This window comes from Eulemur rufifrons, chromosome 19, assembly GCF_041146395.1.
Source record: "Eulemur rufifrons isolate Redbay chromosome 19, OSU_ERuf_1, whole genome shotgun sequence".
NCBI lineage: Eukaryota > Metazoa > Chordata > Mammalia > Primates > Lemuridae > Eulemur > Eulemur rufifrons.
The window spans coordinates 60,906,444-60,927,008 of NC_091001.1; the positions used below are offsets into that span (position 1 = coordinate 60,906,444).

Genomic DNA, 20,565 nt, shown 5'->3' on the forward strand with positions numbered 1-20,565 from the left:
AAACCAACTGTGTTGAACAGAACTTACTGCAATGATGGAAATATTCTATATCTGCACTGTCCAATATAGTAGCCACCAGCTACATGTGGCTATTGAGCACTTACAGTGTGGCTGCTGTGACTGAGGGAGTAAATTTTTAATTTTTAAAAATTTTAATTAACTTAAATGGCCATAGTGACCTCTGGCAATCCTATTTTTGCATTTGATGTTGAAAATTGTTCACATATAATGGTAATCCTATTGAAAGGCTTAAAATGAGATAAAATGTTAGCTGCTAAACATTTGGTGAAAAAAAAGCCAGTGACTACCACCACTGTTCTTCACATAGTTTTGCCTATCTTGCTAAGTTTCAAGCCCAATCCGTAAAAAAAAAAAAAAAAAAGGGAAGGTACATTCAGATTCCTCTTTAATAATTTAGTGTGAAATCCTAGAACATATTCTCTAAGGGACCTCTACTGATAGACAAGCAAAAATAAAGACCAGTAGAGGGTATAAAGCAAAAGCTGACAAACACAAAAGCTTTCATATACAGTTTTTATGATACTTTAGCTGACACTATTAACACTTTATTGAAACTATTCCTATTGAAAAGAACTATGCATACACATAAAAGTATTTGGTAAGAAAACAAAAACACATCTTTACTATCAACGAGAAGTACTAGCTGACAATTATCAATTTCTCAAATAAGAACATTACCTATTTGTGACTGAAGAAATAATCATCTTGCTGATGGATGACATAAGCAACTTGGCCAGGACAGAACAAATGAACAGGAACCATATATAATTCCAATTTGGCCAGTTAATTTATGTAAGTGAAACAGTTAGTTTTACTCAATATACTCAAACATTAGTTATATTTACTTTCAAGATTTAAAAAAAATTATTCAAATAATTCCAGTTTATTTATATATTTTTTAATAAAGGGTAAAGACCTCTTATGCTATAATAAGATACAAAGAAAACAACAGCATCACATGAAAGAGATATTATAACCAAATATAAAAATAAGAAATGTAGCTTCTTGATACAACCAAATCATCATATTACAAACATTTAAATTACAGCTCTGGGGGTTGAAGGGGAGGCATTTAAAAGGTTCCTTTAAGTTAGTTAAACAAGTGGATGAATTCTGAAAGGATAAAAGCAATATATGAGCCTATGGACATATTACTGGGAAAGAAAAACTATCAATAAATTTCAAAAGTTGAAAGTAGCTGGGAAAAATATCTAACTAGAAAGAAAAAAAATCTGGTTTCAATTAAGGGGTTTTTTGGGCCCATTTTATATAAGAGCTTATTTATGCTTTTTCCAAATGAGCATTTGTTATTTTCACAGATACATAAAAATGATTCCCATTTTAAAAAACATACTAAAAATATACATTAACCACAGTACTTACTCTGGAAGAAAATGAACATGGCTATTTTCAAATTAGCAATAAACACAAGAAGCCAACATACATAAATCATGACAAGTATGCATCTCATTTGACAAAAATAACTTCCATTTTTACATTAATGCTTTATTATCAGCTTCTATATTAGATCCTCCAACCTTATTTACATGTACTATGAAATTTCTATTAGTATGTATAACTTAAAGGCACTCACTCAATTCAGAGGTTATAAAGTCCTGAGCTTAAGTAGGAAACAGAATTCCCAACTAAAATGTGAACATAAATAATTTTAAACATCAGAGAATATTAAAATATTTAAAAGCATAATATCTGGTACATAAATAATTCATAACTCAACAATAAAAGTGTACAGAATATAAAAGAAAAGACCAAGGAATATAAGAAATATGCTCAGAATTAAACTGATTTTTCCCCTCATTCACTTGTAGGTTTGAAGCTGATTTTTTTTGTTAAAATTCCCAGAAAAGCTAAATTAAAAGAAAATATGAAAATGCTTAAGTTTAAAAAAAGTTCCTCAGCTTAGTATCCAAAATCATGAAAAACGTATTTAATGATTAAAAACAAGAATACACTGGAAATATATTAAACTAAAAGGGAATCATAATGAGGTAAAAAAATTAAAGGACAGCTATAAATGCTCTTTTACCAACTGAAATGCTCACCAACTGAAAGAGCATTTATAATTGGCCAAATTATTCCTTTAAGCATTCTTTTAGCCAAACAAATTTACAGATAGATGACTAAGGTTCACTAACACAAGGTAGGAACAAAGTTTAAGCTAAAAATCCAATCTATATTTTCTTGCACAGAAATGTGAGATTTACCTACAGCAATTTACTACTGATGCTGAATTAAAAGCATGAATTGACATCTTTATAACAGAAATGGTTTCACCAATATTTTCTTGGCTTTAAAATGTTTTTTTTCACATATGCATAGAAATGTAATAAGGATAAGAATAATCTTCTGTATTGTCTGTACAGTTCATAAGGCCTTTGTCATTGTTAGTCACCTTAGATGTGAATATCAGCAGGGCCATTAAATTAAAGCTGGCCTAAAAAGTTTTCAAAGTGCTACTGTTTCCAGCTGATGAGATCCTCAGGTTTCTGGATTTTCTGGGTGACGATTATTTTCAGTTCTTTTTTCTGGTGATATATACAAGAAGTTACAGCAGATATATAAAGGGAAGACCAGAAGCCTGCTGTCCAAGTTCATCACCACTTGTTCCTATAAGACAGATTTGTAGGTTTAATGACAACTAGATAGCAAGATTTAAAAAATAAACGTAAAAAAACCCCCAAGCTGTTGAATTGAGTGAACCAAAGGAGATAGTATGGCGTTAAGAGCTTGAGTCTGAGATCCACAATTCAAATCTTAGAACTCCCACCCACTATTTACTGCTGCTTTCTCATTGTATAAAATGGGGACAATAAGAGTACCCACTTCACAGAATGACACTGAGGATGAAATAAGACAATGTACAGAGGGTTTAGCAAATCCAGACTCAGCAGTGGTAGGTATTTTCATTATTGCAAAAATTTCTATCAAGTACCTGCATGTTTTATGAATAGATACAGGGTTTAGAAATAAACTTCTCAATTGGCTTCAATGTCTTTTTAAAATTTGATTAATTGTAATTTTTTTTTAGAGACATGGTCTCACTATATGTTGCCCAGGCTGAGCACAAGGGTTTCTTCCACCTCAGTCTCCTGAGCAGCTGGGACTGTAGGCACACACCAATGTACCCGTATACTTGGCTTCAATTTCTGATGGCCCTTAGGTATAGCAAATCTTTGGGATGAAGGTGGAGAGTCACTATTCCTACCAGCAAGTAGGATTCCTACTCGTAAGATTCCCCACTGTCCCTATGACAAACATGTTATCTGTCTCCTGGAACATAAACTACATTATCATGTAAAAGAAATTTCAGGTTCAGTTACATCAACACACATAAGAATGCACCAAACTCCAAGACAGACAGGAGTTGATACTACACCTGAGAGCCACAAATACGACATTACTGATGCTACAGGTGTCTGTCTGGAACCTCATATATCCTTTACCAGCACTATTTGGTGAACAGAATAAATCCTCAGAGTAAAAGAAGCAACACTAAAATTAGAATTCTTATTTTTTAAATACTTGGAATATACTCTCTGCAATAGTATGTATTAGTTTCACTTTATTTATATACATTTTATAGAATATACTATTAAATATTGTTTAAATCTAGAGTTTTAATTTTTTACTGAGGTATGTGTTCCTGCAATGAAGGACTAAAACTAGAATATTTGAGTGCCTGAAGTAGGCTGACTGGACACAGCTTCTGTGTTGAAGGAGTAGCAAGATAAAGAAGAAGAAGGTACACACATGCACACACAATCTCTCTCCATACCTCCAAAGAGGCAAAGTGGTATTTTTAAAAAGATTATCAGTGAACAAAATCAGGCAAGGCCATCGCCTAGGCTGATGGAGCTAGAGTGTCACCAGAGAGGAATAATGTCAAAGCATAGTTGGTCTTCAGATGCTTGACACCCTGACCTAGTCAAAATTTGTATGAATAATCTAATCTGGGTGAAGGCACATCTACTAAATTTGTTGAGGACAAATGTTTTGATGATAGATATATCTGATGATAAAAATCAAGATTCTGTACCATGACAAAACAAAAGCTCCAAGAAGGATTAGCATTCTGGTATTTGAGTATAGTTAAGGTTGGGTGGGGGTAGGTTAAAGGGCCAACTCCGGGAAAAGGAGAACACCTCGGGGCCATCGCTTAGAGGGTGAATGGACGCACCAATTTCTGGAAATTAAATTGCATTAATCCCCACTCTACATCTCCAAATAAGACAGATCTAATCCTAGTTTCATCAAATCTTTTAACTCTACCTGAGGGGTGAATTTACACCTACATTTGCATTTAAGTATCTTTATAGCAAAGTTCCATTTTCCTTGCTCACTATGGGTAAAAGCTGTGGAGCCCACACATTGCAGTAGACAGAGCAACATCTTCCTAGGTCCCTGTGTCTACTTGCAATTATTGCTTCATCTTCATGTACTAATCCCTGCTTCTGTAAGGCTCATGCTACTTATTCTATGCTATACCTGTATTACTTCCCTCACATTCTATCTTACAGGTCTAAATTCCAGGATCCATAAATCCAACTCACTACTAGAAATCTTCACTTAGATATAAAGCAACTGAGATTCAAACCTTCAACTACTGGCTACTATGTCCTCCTCCTTTTCTTTCTGGGCCATCTATGCTTTTACTTTTGCAATATGGCTTTGACTCCCCATCCCAGCTGTTGAATATCTCACCAGGTTACTTTTTTTGCCCACCCTTTAAATACCAGTGGTCCCTAGAGTCCCAACTTATCATATTCCTACACATTTCCTATAGTGTTTAATCCAGTCATCATTTGTAGCACAGGCACTGCTTGCAAACTACAGATGCATTTGTCTACCATCCTATCAAATTTTCACCTTGATGCCCTCAAATTAAATATGCCCTAAACTGAATTCATCACCTCTTTGCCATCACAAATAGTTTTAAGTCATATTCATTTTTCTTTCTTATAATTCAAACCTCAGGAAAAAACACTACCATAAATCAAGTTGTCCAAGTTAGAAAACCAGGAACCATCTAACTGCTTTTCTTCACGTGCACACACAATTAAGCACCAAAATCTGTCAACTGTACCATTTTATTTCTAGAACCCATTAGCATTTCTTCATCTTCACGGCTACCTTCCCTAAGTTAAGGCTCTCATCATTCTTTATCTGGACTATATAGCAATACAATCACTAAACTGTCTTCCAGACATTATCGTATCTCTAATCCTTCCTACACATTACTATCTGAGAGAACCTTCTATGATGCAAATCCAGTTAGCATTATAGCATTTGCACTGTATGCAAACAGCATTAAAAAATACAGTTTTGTAAGACAGTTATAAAATATATAAAAATCACTAGCTTTGTTCCATCATCAAAAACTATTAGAAAAAAATTCATATTAGCAGTTGAAGTATCAAATACTTAGCATTATATTTCCAGAAATATATATGAACAATATGGGAAAAACTACAAATTTTAGAGAGACATAAAAGAAGACCTAAATAAATGTAGAGAACCATATTCCAGAAGGGGAAGACATCAATTTCCCACAAGTTACTCTATATATTTAATAATATAAGTCAAAATCTCCATAGGAACCTTGACAAAATGATTCTACACCTCATACAGAAGAACAATCATGCACAAAGAAGCAAAAGATTTTTAAAAAATTTTTGTAGAGACAGGGTCTTTGCCTAGGCTGGTCCCAAACTCCTGGCCTCAAGGGATCCTCCTGCCTTAGCCTCTCAAAGGGCTAGGACTGGATTATAGGCATGGGCCACTGTGCCTGGCCAAACCAAAGGATTTTTGAAAAAAGAATGAAAGTGTTTTTGCATTACTAGGTATTAAGATGCGTTTTAAAGTTAGCCTAATTAAAACAATGCCTGTTGTCTTCATAACGAAGAAATCAATAAAACAGAAAGTTCAGAAATGAAACAAAATTTGTAAGGATTTAGTATATGATAAGGCATTTCAAATATATTTGAAATACTCCAATGTGAAAAATCAAACCATAAAAGGAGCATAAAAAATACAGACTACTATTTATTTATTTTTATTTTAAATCTTTTTTTAGAGATACATCTTGCTATGTTGCCCAGGCTGGTCTTAAACTCCTGGCTTCAAGTGATCCTTCCATCTCAGCCTCCTGGGTTGCTGGGATTATAGGCGTGAGCCACCATATCCAGCTCAGATAACTATATATATAGTTGTAGTAAGGATAAGGAAGCCTAAGGATCATACCAAATGAAGACATCATTAAAGAGATAGATAGTTTTAAATGTTGAAAAAACAAATGACAAAATGGAAAAACTATAGCATATCACAAATTGTATTATTCTTTATACATAAAAGATAGGCCAAGCACAGTGGCTCCCATCTGTGTAATCCCAGCACTTTGGGAGGCCGAGGCAGGAGGATCACTTGAGGCCAAGAGTTCGAGACCAGCCTGAGCAACTTAGTGAGATGCTTGCTATCTCTAGAAAAAATTTAAAAAATTTGTTGGGTGTGGTGGCATGTACCTGTAGTCCCAGCTACTTGGAAGAATGAACATTTTAATAAAAATTATACAGATATTAGCTACCAATTTATATATAACATGTCCAATATGCATACAAAAAACTCAACCATACCAGTAATGAAAGAAATGAAAATTAAAACAAATATAATTTGTCTCACTTATTACCTTGGGAGAAAGATTAAAAAGAAGCATAATATACTAGATTAGGTATATTTTACTATATGGCCAGAGGGAGTATAAATTAGACTGTACTTGTAAAGGGTAATTTGGCCATTAGAAAACGTATGCACCATTTGACAAGAATGCTATTTCTTGGAATTTAGCTTTAAAAAAGAAAAAAAAACTCAGAAAAGTGGACAAAGATAATAATGAAAAAACCCCCTGAGAATTTTATCCAATAAAAAGGATTTATGTAAATTATGGTATATCCAAAACAACTAATATTAAGCAGTTAATAAAAATGATGTTGTGAGGCCAGGCATGGTGGCTCACACATGTAATCCTCGCACTTTGGGAGGCTGAGGTGGGAGGATTGCTTGAGCTCAGGAGTTTGAGGCTACAGTGAGCTATGATGACACCACTGCACTCTAGCCTGAGTAACAGAGCGACACCCTCACTGTCTCAAAAAAAAAAAAAAAAAAGTTGTGGATATATATTTACTGAAAGAAAAACTATGCATAAAAAAGGAGAAAAGAAAAAGCAGGTTACAATTGCTACCTCATTGTCTGATGCACCTAGGCTTTCCTGGCCTTGTGCTCCAAAAGAGGGCCCATCCTTTCTTCTACTAGGCCCTGGCCAGGCAACCCCATTTTGCCTCTCTCCTAGGCTTAACTACTATGCCATCATCAAGTTCTAACCAGCGAGTCAGCCATGAAGAAGACAGAAGACAATAACACACTTGTGCTCAATTGTGGATGTCAAGGCCAACAAGTACCAGATCAAACAGGCTGTGAAGAATCTCTATGACACTGATGTGGCCAAGGTCTGATCAGGCCTGATGGAGGGAAGAAGGCACATTTTGGACTGGCTCCTGACTATGCTTCTTTAGATTTGCCAACAAAATTGAGATTATCTAAATCGATCTCAATTGGCTAATTCTAAATACACATTTTTTTCACTATAATGCACATATACAACTCCCAACTTAAATCCTTCCAAACTCCATCCACCTGCTGCCCTGGCTCTAGTTATACTGAACTCTTCCAACTGTCTTTCAGTTCCTTCAAGGACCCACATGCCTTGCCTCCATCTTACTCATCATTTGAGGTTTGGTTCAGGTATCTATTCACTTTTCAACTTTTCCAGGAGGGGAGGTTTCCCCTGAGCTGTCTTCCCTTCTCCTCCTCCCCCAATAAGCACACCTTCTCTCAACTGCACAGTACGGGTTAGAGACTTTACCCTCAATGTTGCACACCACTGTGAGCTTATTCTATAACGCTGCTCATACTAGGCCATGTTAACACAAGCCCATCTTTATTTCCTCCCCTCGTAGCATAGAACCTAGTGTGCAGTAAGGAAACTTCAGGGTTTACTGAAGGAACATTTGGAATACAACTATTATCTTGGCCTGGTGCTTTTGAAGTCTTTGGTTGCTTTGAGCCATGACTTTTTTCTTTTTTTAAATGAAGTTCCAGGTAGAAGGTAAAAATAGTTATTGTCCATTCAGTTCCAGAGGGTATAAGAAGGACCAACAGAGAATTCCAATGGAGGCAGAATTGAACTTTCTCATTATATATCTGCCTTGAAATGGACATTCCTCCATACTACCTACTGCTTAAGATGGTCAGCTCTTTGTTGCCAGAGTTCCAACAACAGCTGGAGGACTCTGTAAGAATGCTGTTAAAGGAGTTCTCATACAGGGCATGTGAGGTTACAACAATCAGTTCTAAGGTTCCTTGCAATGCTAAGAACGTTCTATGATAGTCTCTTCAGTCTGAGGAAAACTGCTAATGTCGCAGAATTCATGTGAACTATAATAGGCCCTGAACCCTTTTTTAAAACATTATGCCCTTTGGGCCGGGCGTGGTGGCTCACGCCTGTAATCCTAGCACTCTGGGAGGCTGAGGCGGGTGGATCGCTCGAGGTCAGGAGTTCGAGACCAGCCTGAGCAAGAGTGAGACCCCGTCTCTACTAAAAATAGAAAGACATTATATGGACAACTAAAAATCTATATAGAAAAAAAAAAATTAGCCGGGCATGGTGGCGCATGCCTGTAGTCCCAGCTACTCGGGAGGCGGAGGCAGTAGGATCGCTTAAGCCCAGGAGTTTGAGGTTGCTGTGAGCTAGACTGATGCCACGGCACTCACTCTAGCCCGGGCAACAGAGTGAGACTCTGTTTCAAAAAAAAAAAAAAAAAAAAAACATTATGCCCTTTATAAATTTCTTTATAAATCAGCTTTCCCCTGCTCCTGAAATCATGTTTTCTTTTTTTGGCCCGGTTATGCTCCTAGTGGGATGAGGTAAGTTATACAGAAGTGTGCATGGTAGGTACTTCATCTTCACCTTCAAAAAACTTTCAAACCAATCCTTAAATCAAAACATCATTTTAATGTTAATTCTACTTAAGAATTTTCAAAAGCGGATTCAAAAGACAAATATAATGACACCACAGAAAAATAATCAAACATACCTGATCCTTTTCAAGTGTAAGTATTTGATAGCCAGTTGTTCTACTACATATTAGTTTTCCACTGCTATCAAAGGAAGCCAAACGTAATCTAGGATAAAAAAAAATTAAAAAAAAAAATAAACACAAGATTTTTTTCACTACAAATTTAAACAAGCCCTCCCTCGCTTTAATATTTTTTCTCTTTCTTGTCTCTATAGATCTTTTATTTGATAAAAGACTTTAAAGTCTTTTAAAACTGTGAACTGATTCCAGATTTACAAGCCTGTGCTACTGTACATATCTGATATGTAAAAATAATTTACAAATGTTTTGATTGTGGTAAAATATATAGAACATAAAATTTACCATTTAACCATTTTTAAGTATAAAGTTCTGTGGCATTAAATATATTCACATTGTTCTGAATCCATCTCCAGAACATTTTCCTCTTTCCCAAGTGAAACTCTGCACCTATTATACACTAATTCTCCATTTTCCCTTCTCCCATCCCCTGGCAACCACCAGTGTACTCTCTGTCCCTATGAATTTATCTACTTTAGATACCTCAGATGAGTGGAATCTTACAATATTTGTCCTTTTGCGACGGGCTTGGTACACTTAGCATGTCTTCAGGGTTCATCCAGGTTTAGCATGTGTCAATTTCTTTTTAGGGCTGAATAGTGTTCCATTGTGTATACATACCACATTTTGTTTACCCATTCATCAATGAACATGCGGCTGTTTCTACTTTTTGGCTATTATGAATGATGCTGCTATGAATATGAGTGTACAAATATTTGTTTAAGTCCCTATTTTCATTTTTTTTTTTTTTCCAAGACAGAGTCTTGCTCTGTCACCTGGGCTAGAGTGCCACGGCATCAGCCTAGCTCACGGCAACCTCAAACTCCTGACCTCAAGTGATCCTCCCGCCTCGGCCTCCCAGAGTGCTAGGATTATAGGTGTGAGCCACAGTGCCCAGTCCCTATTTTCAATTCTTTTGGGTACATATCCAGAAAAGGAATTGCTGGATCATATGGTAAATTCTATGTTTAATTTTTCTGAGGAATCACCATACTGTTTTCTACAGTGGATGCACCATTTTACATGGCCACCAGCAGTGTACAAAGGTTCTAAATATTCCACATCCTCACCAACACTTGTTAATTTTGAGGTTTTCTTCCGTTTTGTTTTTAAGAATAGTCATCCTAATAGGTGTGAAGTAATAGCTTATTATGGTTTTGGTTTGCATTTCCCTAATGATTAGTGATGCTGAGCATTTTTTCAAGTGTTTATTAGCCATTTTGTATATCTTCTTTGGAGAAAGGTTTATGCAAGTCCTTTGCCCATTTTTGAATCAAGAACTTTCTATTATAGAGTTTTCTATATATTCTAAATGTTATCTCTTTATTGAATATGGGGTCTGCAAATATTTTCTCCCATTCCATGGGGTGCCTTTTCACTCTGTTGATAGTGTCCTTTGATGCATAAAAGTTTTCAATTTTGATGAAGTCTAATTTATCTATTTTTTCTTTTGTTGCCTGTGCTTTTGGTGTCGTATAAAGAAATCACTGCCAAATCAAATGCTATTAATATAAAGCTTTTTCCCCCATGTTTTCTTCCAAGAGTTTCATAGTTTTAGATCTTATGTTTATGTCTTTGATCCATTTTAAGTCTTTGTATTTGATGTAAAGTACAAATATGTGTCTTTTAAATAATCTGTTCATTAAGCTATTTTCCAATTTGTCAGCCTATAGCATCCTCTCTAGAAAAAGATTGCCAGCTTAACTATCAGGCAGAGTTGGACATATCAAAACAACCAGACATGTTTTCCTGGAAAAATACCTTACCATGGCTGGTCTGATGGTAGTGGGTTATCAGAATTTACTAACATTAGTGTCACTAAAGTTGGTACACAGCCCCCTGCTGCTAAATTTGACTGGCTTAAAAAAAAATACCTTACTATATTTCCAGTTTGGACCTTTTATTTGCTAGGAAAAGCAACAAGGCAACAGCTTCAAGCCCAGTATCAATCCTTCATCATTCAGGACTGATATTCCATATTCAGTATATATTCCAGCCCATTCATTCTCCCTGACATACTAGATCTTATGATTTTGGTTACTAATAATACATTTCATAGGAATGAAGCCTTACCATTTCCTACCACTTTCCCTATACTGTATATTATCAAAGTTCTAAAGTTGTTAGTATAAATTATTAAAGTTTTATTTCTTTTACTTCTTATATTTGCCCTGGAGTGAGGAAGAGAAATCTCATCCTACCTAAATGCTATGCTCCTTCGAGGCTGTAAACTGACAGATCCACTACATGGCTGATTCAGTGTATTGCGTTTGAAAATGATGTATCGATTAGTGTAAGTTACTAGTAGATCAAAGCCGAAGTTAAAACCTGTCCACCGCCAGCAGTACTAAGAAATACAAAAGAGAGACTTATTTCAGTTTATCATATTAGCAAGTCAAAAATAAAAAGTTCAAAATGTCTTTTTTCCCCTTATTTCTTTCATGGGTCCCCTACTTTTTTGTCTGTGCTTACCACACAGAACTATATATCTAAGCCAGAAAAGCAGATTTTACGACTATAATTCTTTGAGCTACTTTCCTAGTATTGCCTCTTCATGATCCATTTCATTTCTCTCTCCACACTGCAATTCTATCATAAACAATAACGCTTTTCACTGCAACTCTAAGTAGGCATAGCTTAGGGCACTAGGAGTCTAGATGGGCATAATAAGGACCCGTTAAAATCCACCTTGCTTCTAAAATACCTTAAGTAGTTAACCAACAGACACACAACTGGGATATTTTAAATATAATCATGAGATTCACAAGTTTGTTTATTCTACCAGCTAGCAGTTAATGAGACAGTATCAGGTGAGGTGCTCTGGTACAGGGAAATACAGTTAGAGCTTCAAGTGTTTGGTTGACATCCTGAATTATAACATTAATTCAATATTTAAGTGATATTTACTGAGCACATATTATATGTAAGCACTGTTTTAGGCAGTGGAGACATAGCAGTAAATCAGTTTCTGCCCTAGTGGAATTTGTATTCTACTATGTGTACATGTTTGTGCAGTAGGAGAGGAGATATGGATACTACGAATGGAAGGGAAGAGTATAGGATGTCAGAAGGGAGTGACAGGGTAGAGGAAGGCAGTCTGCAGTTGGGGAGCCTGCTGGTTTAGACAGGTGCTCAGGAAGCGTCTCTTCAAGGAGATGCTAGGTGAGTAAAGACTTGAGTCAGCTGAAGGAGTAGATCACATAGCTATCCAGGGAAAGAGTGTCTTAAGCAGAGATAACGGCAAGTAAAAGCTCCACAGGTAAAAACATGCTTGGCATATCTGAGGAACACCAAGAAGGGCTATGTTGCTGGGGCAGTGACTGACGGGGAGAGAAGCTGGAGATGAGTTCAGGGGCAGTCAGGGGCCTGTAGGGTCTAGTAGTCCATGGTAAGGAAGAGTCTGTATTTCTTCTAAGTATGGTGGGAGGCTACTGGAAGATTTTAGGGAAGGAAGTGACATGATCTAACTTGCATTTTAAAACGATTACTTTGGCTACTGTGTGGAAAATGGAATGTAAAGGAATGAGAGTAAAATAGGGAGAGCAGTTATAAGGCTACTACAACAGCAATAGCCCAGGCAAAAGAGAACAGAGGCCTAAACTTGGGTGTTAGTGGTAGACACGCTGAAAATGTATTTTAGGGGTAGAGCCTTGACAAACTACTTATAGATACCAGGAGTGGTATGAAAGAAAGAAGAGTCCAAAATGAACCCAAAGTTTGGAGCCTATACAACGATGAACAAAGGGATTGGAGAATACTTGGGAAGGAGGAGGTTTAAAGATGAAAATTAAGAGTTCTGCTTGGGGGCCAGGTGTGGTGGCTCACGCCTATAATCCTAGCACTTTGCCAGGAGGATTGCTTGAGCCTGGGAGCTCAAGACTAGCCAGAGCAACATCAGGAGACATAGCCCAGGTGACAGAGCAAGGGCCTGTCTCAAAAAAGAGAGTTCTGTGTGGGACTGTTATATTTGAGATACTATTAGGTATCCAAGAAAGATACCAAGTGGATAGATATGTGAATTTGGAGTTAGGAGTCATCAGTGTACAGATGGCCTATAAAGTCACAGAACTAGATGAGATCACTTAGAAGTGAATATAGACAGGGAAGAAGTACACGAACTGATCCTCTAATCACAACAACCTTCGTTGAGTAAAAGAAGGGTCTAGCAAAGACACAAAAGGAGCAGCCAATGAAGTAGGAAGAAAACCAGCGGAGTATGCTGTCTTGGAAGTCAAGTGAAGAAAATCCTTTAATAAGGAATGAGCAAACAAATGTGTCAAAGTTGCCAAGAGCTTTCAGAAGATGACTGAAAATTGACTATTTGATTTGGCAATGTGGTGATACTAGCATGGCAGTTTCAGTGGAGCTGTTCAAATAAATTGGAATGATTCAAGAAGGCATTGGAAAAGAGGAAGTATAGACAATAAATACAGGCAACTTTTTTCAATGAGATTTGCCTAAAAGGAGTACAGAGAAATGGAGTTGTAGCTAGAGGGAGAGTTCAGTTGTAGGTAAGTTTAAGATGGGTGATATTGTAGGATGCTATATGCTAAATGAGAGTGATCCAGTAGAAGAGAAAACAGGTGATGCAGGAGAGGGAGGTGGTAACTGCAGGAGCAAAGCTTTTGAATAGGTGAGCACGAATGGGGTCTAGTACAAGGAGAGGCGAAGGACTAGGATAGAAGCAGACCATTCATCACTCTAACAAGAGGAAAAGCACAGCACACAGCTACAGATGCAGGTAGACTGGCAGAATTATTGGTAGGAGGATGCACATGTTCTCTTCCTATTGCAGTAGCAAGGCCATCAGATAAGAATAAGGGTGGTAGCACTGCCCTTTTGAGGAAAGAAGGTTGAGGTCAGATAGTGAGAGGATAAATTCACTAGGGAAATGTAGGAGAATCTCGATGCAGCACTAAAGATCTCCTTGAAGTTTATGGTTACAACATGCAAGCGAAACGCATTGGGATATGGTGTTTGTCTTCAGTCATATTGATCTGTCTGGATGCAAGCAAGGAGAACATGGAAAGATGGGATTTAACAAAAGAGTTGGGGGTTAGCCAGTTGAATTTAACAGAATCAAAGAGGAAAAAGGGAAGTTAAAAGAATATAAGGGACCAATTTTAAGATGGAACATAAAATATAAGTCAGGTAAAGAAAGAAGTAGGGGCCGGGCGCGGTGGCTCACGCCTGTAATCCTAGCACTCTGGGAGGCCGAGGCGGGTGGATTGCTCAAGGTCAGGAGTTCGAGACCAGCCTGAGCAAGAGCGAGACCCCGTCTCTACTAAAAATAGAAAAAAATTATATGGACAACTAAAAATATATATACAGAAAAATTAGCCGGGCATAGTGGCGCATGCCTGTAGTCCCAGCTACTCGGGAGGCTGAGGCAGGAGGATCGCTTGAGCCCAGGAGTTTGAGGTTGCTGTGAGCTAGGCTGACGCCACGGCACTCACTCTAGCCTGGGCAACAAAGTGAGACTCTGTCTCAAAAAAAAAAAAAAAAGAAAGAAAGAAGTAGGGATATGGTGAGAAAGGTGATAGGAAAAGGTCATAAGAACAATGTATTGTACATCCCAATAGGGTTAAAAAAAATTGTTGGAAGTCCAGGTTCTAGAGAGAGAGAGCTAGAAAGAAGAGGTAGAGTCTGAAAATGGGATGCCTGAAATGGAGATTTTGAAGCCAGTGCAGTAAATTGGTAACGCAAAAATTGAGGATGTGTTCATGGGAATGGGTGCCTGAGGTAGGGAATCCAGTCAGGGAACAGAGATACTTAAATCACCAAGACCAACAGAGTAGTGACAAAGAAAGGGAATGAGCCCAGTGAATAACGGCCACAATATGGGCAGTAGGTGGTGTAGCAGGAACACTTGCTCCTAACGAGTTATAGTTCAATGAGGGATGAGAGAGGAACAAGATCTGAAAGCAGCAACAAGGAAGAATAAGGAATAAAGAAGACAACTACTCCTCTTTCATACTCTGAACACTTATCATAATTATAAATGCAAACATAAAATAATTAAGTTTTACAAATAAAGTTAAAATGAGAGAAATTTTGGGAGAAAAATAACCATATGGATATCTAAATTAGGTTGATTTTTTTTTTAAAGGCAAAAATTACAGTTGGGGTGAAATATTTAAAAATGTAGTTCATGTCCCATTAGTAGATTGTAAAATCAATTTAATGGGATACAATAGTTTTTTTTTTTAATTATAGAAAACAGGATCTCTGGATGCAGTAGGGGAGAATATTATCTTATATATTTTTCTTTCACTTACATACATTTATATTGGGTGCTAATGAAAAGAGGTAATTCTATTTAATGTGGGTAGTAATCAAAGGGTTTGAATGTCATTGATTTAGGGTAATTATAAATGGAATCACTTTTAAGACAATGTAACAGCTCCCACATAACTTCTTTATCTTAATTTCTGGATTGTTGAGAGATCCTCTTCTTATATCTCTTATCTGGACCAAAGATCTACAAGTTCAACCGTTTCATGCAAGGCTGAGAAATCAATCACTACTGAGTACAGTGGCTATAACTCCTTGCCCAGAAGTTCATCCTACAGAAACTATATCAAATAATCTCTTCTGAGGTATGACACCAGTTTCACTGTTACCTAAAGTGCATTATGTGTTCATAATAAAACAATTTGTATGAGAATATTAAGAGTCACAACCATACTTACTTCACCATCTTTGGCAAGCTTTCTACCACACCTCATGCTATTTCCCTCTAGTTCTTCTTTATTAATTTCTTGAGGCCTAAAATATAAACATAAGACATGAACCCTCACAGAAAATAGGCAACTAGTAATTAAAAAGAACCATGGAGTTAAAAAGAACAGAAAATCTTGCTACTAGACTTAGAAATAAAATTTTGTGTTCAACCAGTGCTCAAAGAAAAAAAAATTTTGTGGTATAGATAAAAATAAGAATGCATCGATTAAATCTAATCCATTGTCTTTGCTAAATAAAAGATTTTAAATCTTCTGTGTTTCACTTATTGCCCTCACTTCTAGATTACTTTATTAGAGTTTAGCCAAACCAAAGAGGGGGAAAAAAAAACTATGAGAAATTCCGCTCACCAAAAAAATAAAATACTTAAAAGTATAACTACTAAGTAAAAGAAATTAAAATCTATTATTTCTTTTTTTTTATTTTATTTATTTATTTTTTTTTTTTGTTGAGACAGAGTCTCACTTTGTTGCCCAGGCTAGAGTGAGTGCCGTGGCGTCAGCTTAGCTCACAGCAACCTCAGACTCCTGGGCTTAAGCGATCCTACTGCCTCAGCCTCCCGAGTAGCTGGGACTACAGGCATGCGCCACTATGCCCGGCTAATTTTTTCTATATAGATTTTTAGTTGTCCATATAATTTCTTTCTATTTTTAGTAGAGACGGGGTCTCGCTCTTGCTCAGGCTGGTCTCGAACTCCTGACCTCAAGCGATCCACCCGCCTCGGCCTCCCAGAGAGCTAGGATTACAGGCGTGAGCCACCGCGCCCGGCCAAAATCTATTATTTCTATAAAATGTGATTTGATACCACCTACTACTTAATATTACTTGTTTCACATGCAAACCATTTTTCATGTATTAGGTCATTAAATATGAAATGTCTGATTTAGAATCAAAAGTTTAGTTTATTATATCTCAAACAAGAAGCAGTACAATTAGTCAAAGTATGTGCCTAAACTATCAACACAGTTTTGCCATCTTAACTGTAGGTTGATTATGCCAGCAGTGAAGAAGCCTAGAGAGCAAGTGCCAATGAAATTGCAAAAGGCGTTTTCCACAGCTTGTTGAGAATTGAGTATTTTTCCTTTCAAGAAGTGGTCCAAACCCTGGAAGAAGTGGTAGTCAGGTGGTGCAAGGTCTAGTGAATACAGTGGATGACAGAAAGTTTCCAAGTTTAGCCTCTGTAGTTTGAGCAGCATTGTTTGTGCAACACATGGTAGAGCGCTGTCTTGCAAGAGGATTGGCCTGTCTCTATTGACCAATCTCAGCTGCTTAATCACAAGCACCCTCATCATTCCATCTAATCGGTTGCAGTAGACATCTGCTGTAATTGACTGTCCAGGTTTTATGAAGCTGTAGTGGATAGTATCAGTGCTAGACCACCAAACAGACATCATTAGCTTTTTTTGATGAATATTTGGTTTTGGACTGTGTTTTGACACTTCATCTTTATCCAACCATTGTGCCAAACACTTGTGATTGTCAAAAAAAATCTATTTTTCATCACATGTAACAATATGGTGTAGAAATGGTTTGCCTTTACGTTGTGACAGCAAAGAAGGGCAAGCTTTGACAGAATTTCTCTTCTGAAGCTTGTTTAATTCATCTGGTACCCATCTATCCAGCTTCTTTACCTTGCCAATTTGTTTCAAACAGGCCAATATTGTTGGAACAGTACCATCAAATCTTACTGCTAATTTATGCGTAGGTTGAGATGGATTCACTTCCACTACAGCTTTCAGCTCATCATTACCCACCTTGGTCTCAGGTCGCCCATATGGCTCATTTTCAAGATTAAAATCACCAGAATGGAGCGTCTCAAACCATCAACGTACTGTGAGTGCATTTAGTCACATCCTTCCCAAACACTTTGTCAATATTTCGAGCTGTCTGTGCTGTATTGGTTCCACGATGGAACTCATATTCGAAAATAACTTTTGACTTGTCCACAGTTTCACAAAAATTGCTCTAAAAAATTTTTGAAAGATAATCACAAGCCACACCGTGTGTTTGAAAGAATGAGGATGTGCCTTTACAATAAAAACAAGAAGTATCAAAGTGAAATGTCAGAGATACCAACTGTCTAACTTAGTACTTAAGGAATCAGACATTTCATATTTAAAAACCTAATACTATAACTACACAAAATCAATATTTAATAGAAAACAGCTATAGAATTTTATCAGTCTTTACTTGGTTGCTTAAAAAACGTTAATCAACTAAGGAATACTGTTATATCAAGGACTACTATTAGCTTGGTACTTCCAAATGATAAAAGTGGTATGTTCATTCATTTACAACATGAAGTGCCTAGAAATTAGGGACATAATATATTATAATAAATAAAAAATGAAACAATAAAAAATAAGTAAATGTAAATAAAACTAATAAAACACGTCCTTGACATCCAAGAGCTCAGTCTAGTAGAGAACTAGACATAAGTAATAATTATAATGTGGTTAATTATTATAATAATAATGTGTAGTTTGTGACGTGAAGAGCACGAAGAAGGCACAAATTTATTGCCTGGTGTTGGCGGGTATCATTACAGAGTCAATATTATTTACACCTGAGTGCGAGCTTGTTGGGGTGGAGACAGGAGGTGAACTCAGTGCAGGGGGAAGGGTATTTCTGGCAGAAGAAATAGTAGATAGAAAGGGACTGGAGCATAACAGAACCAAATGTACAAGATATTCGGTGGAGCTGGAGCATATGAACATGAGAGTTCAGTCCAGATGAGTATGAGAGGAGATGAAGCTAAAGGCCATGCTAATAAGTTTCAACTATTCCTGTAGATAATATTGAGTTCCCAGGTATTTATTCTGTAACTTTTAAACCTTCTATTATGAAAAATTGCAAACATATCAAAGTAGAGACAATAGTGTAATAAGCCAAAATTCCTCACCATCTAGTGTCCATAATCTTCTATGGCAATACTGTAATCTCTTACCTGTCATCAGATAAGTCTGAACATATTTAAGCAAGAAAGTAACACAATTATATTTCTGTTTTATAAAGATAACTCTCCTGGCAATGTGGAAGAGAGTTTGGACAAGGAGGACCCTGGAGGGAGACTTTACTAGATTCTAGTCTAGTATCCAGGGAATACACTATCTTTTTCACTTCAGTAGCCCTGTGGCAGTGAGGAGATGCTCAGTATCTGTGGAACAGAACATTTAATCAGGGGCAATAAAATCACACAAAGTTGATCCTGGAACAACACAGGTTTGAAATGTGTGGGGCCAGTTATATGTAGATTTTTTTCAACCAACCCACATCAAAAATACAGTATTTGTGGAATGCAAAAACCACATATAAGGAGGCCTGACTTTTTATATATGTGAGTTCTACAGGGCTAGCTGCAGGACGTGAGTATGCAGATTGTGTAGGGGTCTTGGAATGAACACCCCCGCCCAGTATACCAAGGGATGACTGTACTTCTGAGGGCAAGAATACAAACATGTTCTAGCTCAGTATTGCAGATGAGTCTATACTAACCTCAGTAAGAATATAGGTGAGAAAAATCCTGAAGAATCAAGAACATCCAAAATGTAAAAACTGAATATACAAAGGAAGTAGGATGATTTATAAATTACTTCATACACTGCAAAATGTTTCAAATCTCAATTCCATTAAATTAACTCTCATTTTTTGGTTTCTGATTTATTATTTCCATTTCAACAATTTTACTGTATTTGTATTGGATAATTATGCTGTGAATACATTTGGATTATAAATAAAATAGAAACTAAGAACTCTGGATAATAACCTTATCATCATGAATGTATACAATGTTTTCATACACTTATTATTTGGATACAAACTTATAACTATGCTATTATTTTAGGAAACTATTTGGTGTATAAAAACGGGTTAGAAAAGATCAGGAGTAAAAAAATTAGACTTCTTAAGGCCTCTTCAGTATACTGACAGATCATCTCTTCACACTACCTATTTCAAGGAGCTAGCATAGGATCAAATCATAAATATAAAAGTATTACTGATATGAAAGTACTTCTGTGAACTACAAAGCACTATATACATTGAAGGAATAATTTTCTTTCCCTTAAAATGAAGAAAGTGATAAAAATTTTGCAGAGGGTTATATGCTTTTTTTTTTTTTTTTTTAGACAGAGTCTCACTCTGTTGCCCAGGCTAGAGTGAGTGCCGTGGCGTCAGCCTAGCTCACAGCAACCTCAAACTCCTGAGCTCAAGCGATCCTCATGTCTCAGCCTCCCGAGTAGCTGGGACTACAGGCATGCGCCACCATGCCCGGCTAATTTTTTCTATATATATTTTTAGCTGTCCATATAGTTTCTTTCTATTTTTAGTAGAGGTGGGGTCTCGCTCTTGCTCAGGCTGGTCTCGAACTCCTGAGCTCAAACGATCCGCCCACCTCGGCCTCCCAGAGTGCTAGGATTACAGGCGTGAGCCACCGCGCCCGGCCGGTTATATGCTTTTGAGGAAGGAATCTGTAACCAGATGGTTTTAATTCATTTTAGACTTAACGATCTTCAAAACCTATTTATTAATCAGAATTTGAAAATACTATCACAAATAAGAAAATTAGCTTTACCTA

At 36.8% G+C, this 20,565-nt stretch overlaps 1 protein-coding gene across 1 annotated transcript in view; it reads right to left on the bottom strand.

Annotated features, from left to right (window-relative positions):
- Positions 1 to 1,308: 1,308 nt before the first annotated feature.
- GMCL1 (germ cell-less 1, spermatogenesis associated) overlaps positions 1,309 to 20,565 on the bottom strand; it is a 48,838-nt gene continuing 29,581 nt past the window's right edge. Inside the window, exons 11-14 of the mRNA XM_069494402.1 lie at positions 15,941 to 16,016; positions 11,450 to 11,595; positions 9,189 to 9,276; positions 1,309 to 2,649 (exon numbers count right to left, since the gene is read on the bottom strand). Coding sequence (XP_069350503.1) covers positions 2,521 to 2,649; positions 9,189 to 9,276; positions 11,450 to 11,595; positions 15,941 to 16,016 — 439 coding nt within the window. The 3' untranslated portion in view covers positions 1,309 to 2,520. The remainder of the gene's footprint in view (positions 2,650 to 9,188; positions 9,277 to 11,449; positions 11,596 to 15,940; positions 16,017 to 20,565) is intronic.